The sequence below is a fragment of the Hyalella azteca genome, unplaced genomic scaffold (assembly GCF_000764305.2).
Source record: "Hyalella azteca isolate HAZT.00-mixed unplaced genomic scaffold, Hazt_2.0.2 contig8069, whole genome shotgun sequence".
Classification (NCBI taxonomy): Eukaryota; Metazoa; Arthropoda; class Malacostraca; order Amphipoda; family Hyalellidae; genus Hyalella; species Hyalella azteca.
Window position 1 is genome coordinate 8508 of NW_025938175.1, and position 10719 is coordinate 19226.

Genomic DNA, 10719 nt, shown 5'->3' on the forward strand with positions numbered 1-10719 from the left:
GAGATGCCATCCTTGTTGGTGCATTGTTGCCCTGGGTACGAAAGCACTTAAAAAACGCCCCTGGTTGTTCCAGCAGGATTCTGCACCATCCCATGGGGCCAAATCGACTCGGGAGTGGCTGTCCGAGAATGTTCCCCACTTCATTACCAATTAAAGATGAATGGCCCCCATCGTCACCCGATCTGAATCCTCTAGATTTTGGGATCTGGTCATACCTTGAGAGCAAGGTCTCGACCGTTCACCATAGCAGTTTGGACGCCCTAGAGGTCAAACTTCTGAAGGAGTGGGCCAAAATCCCGCCGAGTGTCATTCGTGACTCTTGTAAGGCTTTCTCTAAGCGTTTACAACTCCTTATTGAAGCAGATGGTGGACATATTGAATGAAATTGCGGGGATTGTATCTCTGAACCTCTGCCTACATAAATAGATTTTCAAACATTCACAATTGTGTTTCATTTCATAGTTCTAACCAATCAAAGTTGTAACGCTAAATATTGATGACCCTGTAGAATTCGTTTTATGTCCACTGTTCACTTTTTTCAGCGTGCCTAACCATAAGAATTATTTTATTTCGTGGTACCGATTTTGGTTAGTATCCTAACCCCACCCTTAAATAGTTTCGCTCCGCAGAAATACATTTCGTCTTTTAATTTTCGAATTCGAATATCGAGATGTATAGATAAAACCTGAATTGCCGCTTAATTCGAACGTGATTTTCAATTATGCACTTCAAGAATTCGATGTTCGATATGTTCACGTACGAGTGATACAAGGGATACCGATATACTTATACGATACAAGGGATCTAAGAGAGGGGGAGTTCACCCTGGAGACCTTCAAGAGACAACTAGACGTGTTCCTGAGCACAATCCCAGATCGACCTCCCCTGCAACACTACCAGCGGCGAGAAGCAAGCAACAGCATCGTCCATCAGGTGGCCCAAATGAGGGCGGATGAACGATAATCAGAGGCGATAATGATGAAATTTTGTTAATGGATTCAAACCATCGGCTGTATCACAGATAGAAACAGGCAAGTTGTTGAAATCTAATGTTGATTGTGCCAAGTGTCCATGGAAGTGATGGTCATATCATTGCGATAAAGCTTTGGCTGAGTTAAAATCGAAGCGCAGCTTCAACTATGAGTAATTTGTAGACTCACGTTTGATGAAATTTATCAATTCAACAGCAAGAGAGTTCGTTACGATAGCCTAATGACAATTCAGGTAGGAATAACATTGTGCCTGTGCGAAGGGGAGGGTTAGATGGTGGACAAAAAATGTGTGTATCAGGTAAGAATTGTTGATTGAACAAAAAAAATTATGCGGGCGCAGAATTGGTTTTCGCTAGTTAAGCCAAATTAAGTAGCAAGTTGTTAGCAGTTTATAGTCACCGATCGACAGTTCGTAAGTCGTTTCCGCAGGGTTTATCAATGACCATTGAGGGGTGTTCGGATGACGGCGAAAGCGCGCCTATACATGTGCTACTGGAGAGACATCCTGTACTCTCGTTCTACATTGCTGAAACTATGCAAACATCCGTTCGACTTTCTCTCGAGGAGTAATTTTCAGAGTCCATTGTTAGTATGAAGCGTTCCGAGGGACGATTTTGGACTTTCTTTTTCATTTTTGAGAACAGGTTCAGTGCTTGAAATGAAATGGACATCATTTAAAAAAAAGAGCTTTCGCAAAGTATTTAGTACCTTATTTAGCACGTCTCTGGAATTAAAGTCTATCATATTGATGTTTTGAAGTATAAATCTAGATTGAATGTGTGCTGAATTTGTAAATTGAAATTTGGTAGTAAGTGCAATAATAGTTCCGAAGGAATTTAGAATGAACATTTCTTTTGTTGAATACGGTTCATCCAAGTTCACCATGCCAGAAATGATACGTATATAGTGAACCTGATATGGAAATGAACTCGGAAGTCGGAAGTGGCAGCAAGTGAATAACTGAATCGAAAACGATCTTTCCCACATGAGAGTTTGAAGAGAAAACTCAACTGCACAGTTTCCTCTGAACACACACGAGCAATGAGTGCATGGCTGGTAGACAGAGCGTGCTGGTCTGTCCTTTAGATCCTACATTTAACCGGGCCAATGCCTCCACCATGACTGTGCACTTTCAAGCAAACATTTAGTTTTCTTGCATTGACGTCCTGCTTTTCTAAAGACACTGTTGGTTGCAAGAGAACGGTACAGAGTACAAAATTAAGTAATATTGTTTTTTGTACACACTAAACATGATTCAAGTAAATTGGGACACTAATGTTTTCCGACTAACTTAACTTTTACACAGGGGTAGCGTGATGCAACAATTGCTGCTTGATTTAATTTTTTTCACGAGTAATGGAAACAATTTAACACAATCGTGACAGCAACCTCTGTGAAAATAGAAAGAGAATTATGAACATAAGAGTAGTTTGTGATGCATTATTCATTCATGTAGGTACCTACTGATGAGTCTTGTTTGAAAAATAAAAATAAAAATTAATTCCGTAATCTTGAACTACGAGTCCTTCGTTTATAAATTCCATTTAAGGTTGAATTAGTCTGATGGATTTTATTGAATAAGAATAACCCAATATTTTGATGAAGCCAGAATTTCTTTAACCACTCAGGCGCGTTGTTGCGGTCTATAAAGCCAAGTAGTGTTGGAAGCTAGACGACAGTTTGCCATTAGCTTGCATACGGATTGCACGGCAGGTGAACTGTGGCCAGACCAGTCACGCGCGGTGGTCTTCGTAACTCAGATGTCCATGATCAATTCAGATATTTTAAATGCATGAATCTACCTCTGAATACACAGAAATAAATAATTGACACATTTTTATTTGACATTAATGTGGATATTTCAGCATAGTTGTGAGAATTAATTGACAATAAAATTGATTTTCAATTTGATATCAAGAGTTTATATAAAAACTTTTATGTTGCATAACCGTAATTCTATATATGCCATGCCATGGAAGTGAAAAGTCCTATGTTTGTGAAAACTTCCTGAAGATTCTTGGGCAAAGTTTCACAAGAAAAATTAATTTTATTGTTTTGAAGACTTTTTAAATGTCTGATATTATCTCATTTGCAGTGATTCTTTTCAAGTTCATCTCGGTCGCCCATGATAGCTGCATCACCACAAGCAACACGCAAGGAATTTGTTACTCGGCCACCGACTGCACAAACTTGCAGGGCACCGCAAGCGGCACCTGCGCGGCAGGACTGGGAGTTTGTTGCACGTGTGAGTGACAAATTATGTGAAATTAGAGGTTTCAACAACAGAATAATTTTTTTTGTAAGGGAGGCATTTGGAAAGGGGTGACATCTTGAAATTGGCAAAAATTTCATTAGTCAGTTATAAGTTTTGAATTTTTTAAATGAATTCCCGTAGTATAATTGACGTGGTGAGCAGAGGTTTCAATGATTTTTCTTAGTTACAATTTTTAGAACCATGGCTTATTACAATTTCTGAAAATGGTGGATCGTAGAATGAAAATTGTAGGGATGTTCAGACCACTTAAATGGCAATTACAAGCTCTAGGAATAGGCTATCGCAGCACTAGTCATTTAGTCAAACAACGATGGCACTTCAAAATAGCATTCTTTTCTCCTCAATTTGTCTTGCAGTTACGCGCAATTGCGAATCGTCAACGAACATCAACGGAACACTCTTCCAGAATCCAGAATACCCTTCAGTGACAACCGCTGCTCTTGCTGCCTGTAGGCTCAAAGTTAGTCCCGTCAACAACAACATCTGCCAAATACGTCTGGACTTGACTGACTTCTCCATCGGCCAGCCCAATGCAGAGGGGGTTTGCGTCACTGACTTTCTGCAAGTGACCGGAGGAGCGACGAACATCCCTTTGATTTGTGGTGAAAATGCTGGACAGCATCGTAAGTTAGATGTTGCTTCCGTCGCTCAGTTATTATATAGAAATTTTGCAACGCTGTATAAAATATTTGAGGTATAAAGCAATTAGTTTGTATCTAAAATGTTTTAACACAAGTGTAAATCAAAAATTTGTAGAGGATAGTTTGAAATTATGCTTGCGCACCGTTCGCACGGCTGGCTAACTATATGATTACACATGAAAGATTTTGTAACCCTGATTGTCCATTATCTATTTTTATATTTTAAAAGCCTGCATCAACGTCTTGTAAATCGTCAGAATTGAACCATGGATTTATTTTAACTGCAGTGTACCTGGATGTGAGCCCCGACTTTGGGAGCATCACGATCAATGTTGACACCTCAACGGTCGGAGCCAAGTGGAACATCTCCGTTACTCAAATATCGTGCAACTCCCCCTACCGAGGTGGGTACATGTCATGAGTAACATGAGTAACGTATGAAAAATGCTGTCCAGCTTTACTGGTTGAAAATATTTCATTGCTGATTGTATTGTTCTATTTATATATAAGTTACGACCCGACGATTTGATCATTCGATCAGGTGAAAATATCACAAACCCATAAACTGTTTCTGCCGCCCACCTCTTTGAAAGTTCCCAATTATTATACACGAGGTGTTTTCTATAGGTCCATGATAAATTGAAAAAATCTTGCTAATGTTTTTCTCAATATAATGCACAGTTGTATTCATGAATTCTTAATCATTGGGATTCTATTCCACACGATAGCTCCGTCGGGATGCCTTCAGTATTTCACGAGCACATTTGGGACCATCAAAAGCTTCAACTACGACGCAAAAACAACCTCAACCACCACCGCCCCCACGGGTAATATAAATATCCTCCAGTTCCTCCAACCGATCCATTGATTGACTAGTGGCTAATTAATGGCAGCCTGGACATATGTGGTGGTCTTCGAGTTCAGTTGTGATTAAATGAAATTCGTTAGCAGGCATTATTAGAATTTTCGAAACTTCTGTGCGTTTTTTTGTTTGTTTATTAATAATGTGGTGAAGTGTCACGTCATCCATAAAACTTGTGAATCTTTCCACTGAAGTAAACCTTTCTATTTCTTAAATTTACTTTTCATGAAGTTCACTGCAAAATGCAATTAAATGGACGGGACACAAGACACCACGTTATGAAATAATCCGCAAATAATAATCTTACATGCTTATTAGCAACGAAACTAAATAAAGAATATTCAGTACCTTACTAAAACCTAAAAAGATCAAACTCAATTAATTATCTCTCATATACCATATTTAACTCGACAACAGCTACCACTCAACTGGCCAACCAGGAATACGGCGCTTGCATCAAGTCACAGACGGGTTTCTGCAGCGTTGTTTACAGCAAAACTTCTGGCGTCAGCGCCGACTACAGCTTCTCCATGACTGATGATCCAGGCTCTTATGCTCCCGGTGAGTAACTCGCGCATTCAGTTAATACACCCTACGCATTCAGGGATGCACTTGCGAAACTCATAGCCCGAACCCAGAGTGAATAAATTTATGCATCATGCTCTATCCATTTGTGCATGGTCCATTGTGGTCTGGGACTGCTACTGAAATAAATACTAAGGATACTAAGGGCAACGTGTCGGTTTGCAATGTCATTCATACCTAAGGGTTTGGTTCACAAGAGTTTATTTAACTATACAGTGGGTTAGATAATAATTTTTTGGCAACGACGGAAGTTTCATTTGCTTCTACATGGATTTTGAATGACTTTTAAGACCATAAAAAATTTAACTTTGTAGACCTCTGTAATAATATCTGATTTTAATATATATCAGTGACTTGGTCCTCCCTGTGTAGGAACTGTCATACCCGGAATGGTGAAGAGCTCAAACTGTTCAACGGATTACTTGGTAATCCCGAGCGGTATTATAGCCGACACAAACTTAATATATTCTAACATCACTGCTGCTGATCGCTACTGCGGGGCCAATTTCGCTGCCTCCCCAGACACAATTGCATGTGAGCTGGATATTAATCGTTTTTAAAGTGTAGAGACCACTAATATATCATTTAAAAGGAATTAGGACAGATTTTTTTGAAGAGGATATATTTACCTGTACATGGATCTTAAATTATTATTAATAAAAAAAGTAATAATAATTATAATAATAATAAAATAAGAACAATAATAATAGTAGTAATGATTATTCAAATTCTAATAATATTCGGAATGAATATTGAAAAACAATGAAAGATACTTGACAATATACCACCAGAAATCGGAAGTTTAATTTAATATAGCCTAACTTTAATATAGCCTAACTAAATATAGCCCACATTTATGTAAATGGTAGTTAAGTAAGTAGGAAATGGGAAGCGCTGGTGGTACTGGTTCGCTTTTTGCTAATTTCAAAATATCTTCTAAATAAAAAAATATCAAAATATCTTCTGAGTCTATTCTTCCTCATTCAAGATTTTATTTTATTATATATCTATCGTGTAACAAGTATTTTATATTACATTGTATTAGAGAAAAAGCTTTAAAATATATGTTTCATTTTAAAGAGCAGCTTCACATCAAAAATAATCCGCCGGTTTAAATAATTTCTCACGGTAGGGTTTGTATAATTTGTTTATTTAGTTTTCGTTTGTGACAATTAGAAAGTATCATTAATTTAAGTATATCAAGTAGTTTAAAAGAATTTTTTTTCGAAGAATTTGATTGAATTTCTGTAATCTCAACAGCCAAGGTGCAGCCGTTCGTCCTGTACGTGGTCACTGATGGTACAGAGGTCGGCATCGACGGCTACAACGTGGGCTTCTCCATCGACTACAGAATGCAAGCTTGCTGATCGCAGAGCGGCAATTTTTATTTAATTTTTAATGATGTTATTTAGCTATGTTATTTTATGTTAAGATGCTTGTGATGCGCAATAAGCTATCACTTATAAGCACTGGTTCATATCTAAGATATTTTATGATTGTTGTGAATAGCGTCCCAAGTGCCCCAAAATCAGAAGAGACGACATACGTAAATATGACATCGTTGTTATTTATTAAACTAAATCTAATGAGAAGAATATGATCTGAATGTTATTTGGCATCGGATTATCATTTACTCTTTTATGCATGGCATTTTGTAATATTTTTCTGAATTTTCCAAGAATGGTATTTAAATTCTTGCTTCAAGAGAGAAATGAGGTTAAGAGATGACTCGATTTTTAAGCCATACGAAATAATTTTATACGTGCTCAAAAGCCTACACTCAAGAATTGGTGAAGTTATAGGATTATAAATCTTAATATGCGAGTCCATAAAGACAACTAGGAAGCAGAACTATAAATACATTCATGAAAACAAACAGTTTTGATTATTTGCACGGAAAATTTTAAGATATACGGCAATTATCGACATTTGTCCTCGTTTTGTTTCAGTTTATGTTTCAGTACTCGCATCACTGGAATAGTTTTAACTTAACGAGCTTCGACCAATAAACAGAAAACTCTTATAGTGAGAGCAGTTCAAACTTATTACACTTACACATTTCATCATACAATAAAAGTTGTAACTTTCAATTCACATAGCAAAAGAATTTACTTTGAAATTTGGTTTCTACAATAAAACAAACAAATCAGAACAGAATAATTTTTCATAGCCGTGTGAACTGGTTTTGAGAAAATGCAGGTAGTATACGATGCATTCAGATTCAGAAGGTTGCCAATAAATATTCATATATACAGCTTTAAATCATGCATTCTAATAACTATATATAACTAAATAACCCCATAGCACTCAGCTTTTGTTTATGCATTTTCCTGGTTAGAGAGCAAATAATAACAAAATTTCCGAAAGTTTTTTGCTGTTTGTTCTGAGAAAATTACCAGCTGTCAGCGATGTACGAAGGCCACCAGCACAGAACTTCAAGATAATAATCTATTGATTAAGGAAATTATTGTGAAGGAACACATGACTTCACATGGTCTACTTCGTGGTAAACAGGTTCTGTCGTTCAAGGGTCGGCCTTGAGTTAAGAATTATAAGGGTCAACCTATACGAATTTCGCGGAAAAATTGTAGATGAACAAAATATTGCAAAAATTAGGGTCGCTTTAATGGTAAATTAGGATGAATTCGCATATACTAAGTTTAAATGCAGTTGTATAATTAAAAAATTAGAAGATAGTAGAAGTTATTCCAATTGAGTTGCATACAATTTCTTACAGTTACAGCTACATAAATTTATGAAAACAACAGATAGTTTGACTTAATAATCAGATAGAGAGTTCATGAAAAATTAAATTTACAAAACATCGCCTTATGAGATTAAGTAAAACAAAATCAAGGCAAGAATGTGTTGTAGAATATGATCGAAGAAATATATCATAATCTTTTCGCGTGAACTGCACGCCAAAATAAGTATATGCAAGCAGATGTAGATGTTTACGAAACTATTGAGACTGATAATGGATAGATGTACTATTTTCCGCGCTTAGCCATGCAAAATAGGCATTCATAATTATCGGGATAACAGAGTTCCAATTTTGTTTTCTACTTTTCTTTCAATATGTACATGTTGAAATAATCGTTGCTAAGGCTGAACCGCTACAATGTCTGTATTTTGTTTTTAAAGATCCAAAAATATGACTTGTGGAATGCGCCCACCCTGGAACGAGCATGAATTTTCCACATACATTTGCATGATTAAATTGATGCAAATTACTAGACCGTTTTGTAATGTAAAGGTTTTTCATTTCATTTTACGTAATATTTCGAAAAACATTGTGACTAAATTTCACTGAAGCGTTCATTGGTCGGGGGCTTGGAGTACATAGCTTGACTCACAAAACGACCGAGACAGATGATAGAAAATAAATTAATGACTCTGATAACAGTTTCCATATTTCTTTGATTTATTCACTTTATTCACATAAAAGTGAAGTTTTTACTGGTAATTTGTCAGTGTTTGTGACAACGCTTCAACATTATAAAGGTAGAACAAATAAAGCTGTTTTGGATAAATTTGAATACATTTCCATAAAATATGGATATCGTAGTTATTTCCTCATTTGACGACCCGATAAAAATATCCCAGCAAATTCAACTTTTCACCACAAGCGATGAGCTCCCCCAATTGCACGTGTACACTTATTATTTCAAGGGAATATTTAACGAAACAAAATAAAGAATTGTTTTCTGGAATTGCGTTGCATTGATGTTGGGAAAACCACCATCTGCCTTTGATAAAACGACCTCCAACAGGGGTCGCATCGTGAGACATGAAGCCAGTTGGTGTAAGTGGGCCTTACAAAGTGAAGGCAGCTGGCTTTCTATTGTATATTTAAGGGTAGAATAGTTTACATTATTCAGACTTTAAGCACAGTGGTGCAAGCATTGGGAGCGAGACGTAAAAATTGGTTAACACGTTGACTCAGATTGTTTTATCCTGTACTATTATTTCATTTTTTGTAATATTTTGAAACGAGGTTGCCCGGACAAATTGTTTTTTTCCGGACAAATTCCGCGATTTAATTTTTTTAATTGCGTTTTTTGGCTAAGAGTTATGATAGAGGTACTTTATAATTAAATTTTAAAACTACAACAACAAAAATGGATTTTTCACCGGAACCTACAAATTTACTTGTATATATTGAGTTATAAGCCTTTCTTGTTCTTGGACTTGGCCGTTTTTCAGGCCATTTGGCAACCCTGAATTATGTACCACTACGTCCTGGAGAATCACATTTCATGATACGTATATGTACCACTTCAGAGTCAATGTGTTTAGGCTATTTCTGCTCTGCTCTACAATATGACAATAGAAATTATAAAATTAGTTCAGACATACGAATACCTCTGTTCGTGGACGCGTGTAATGCAAAAGAAATATCAATAAATTATACTAAAAAACATTCGCATCCACGACCCATCTCAGTGTGCAGTTGAAGGGCACACAATTTTGTGAAACAAAAAGTGCTTAGTTAATATAGGAAACGCACGGAAAATTATGATGGGATCTATCGATTAAATTTTAACGATAATATTTCAGGAACTCAAAAAAATTAGCTGGGGTGGAAAATCAGGGTTTAATAGGTGATGTTTTAACTGCAATTTTTTATTCCTGCTCACTACTGCAGAATGGACACAGTGAAGCATTAGAATTGCAAATCAATAGCTACGTACAACACAATGAAAGAAATAAGTAACACACTTAGCAGAATTACCTCGATAAAATATAGGCAAAAAACGCGTAAAAATTTATGCCAGATGAGAATTTCTATTGACGTTAAAAGGCTGTCCTCATACTTCTCATTCAAATAACCCGGCATCTTCAACAGAACCACAAGATGATAGCCTCACGTGAACTGCTCGCTGCTTGCGCGGTGCTGTGGACAAGCTTGGCTCTGACCTCAAGCTCTGCTATTGCCCCAGCCATGGAAAGTCAGCATGAACAGCTAGCGGAACCCAAATCAAAATGTGAATTGATAATTAATTGAAGTTTATGCCTGGAAGTCAAATTATTTATAAATATGAGCAGATATTTCCCCATCTCAGTGTGAGCCAATGCGTACTACAATGGGTACTACATGGGTAGTACCCAATGGGTACTACATCGAAATGTAGTACCCATTTTTGCATTGTATTTTGTACCTCTGACATATTATGAAGTTGTATTTCAAGGAAGCCAGGAAGTTGACTCGGAGTAACACTTTATGTACGAACTTTAACAAATGGTAAACATTTTAAAATTGTTATTAAAAATTCCAGTTGCTCAAATAATATTACAAAATTTTTTGGATATCTGCCATGAGTAGTAGAACTTTAACTCATCATACAATTTTTTAAGTATCAT

General features: G+C 36.6%; 1 protein-coding gene across 1 annotated transcript; it reads left to right on the forward strand.

Annotated features, from left to right (window-relative positions):
• Positions 1–1277: 1277 nt before the first annotated feature.
• LOC108675521 lies at positions 1278–7967 on the forward strand. The gene is made up of 8 exons (XM_018163542.1): positions 1278–1290; positions 3088–3237; positions 3624–3890; positions 4196–4312; positions 4637–4735; positions 5188–5331; positions 5728–5889; positions 6616–7967. Exons 1-8 carry the CDS (start codon positions 1278–1280, stop codon positions 6720–6722), a joined length of 1059 nt encoding a protein of 352 aa, XP_018019031.1. The 3' UTR covers positions 6723–7967.
• The last annotated feature ends 2752 nt before the right edge of the window (positions 7968–10719 follow it).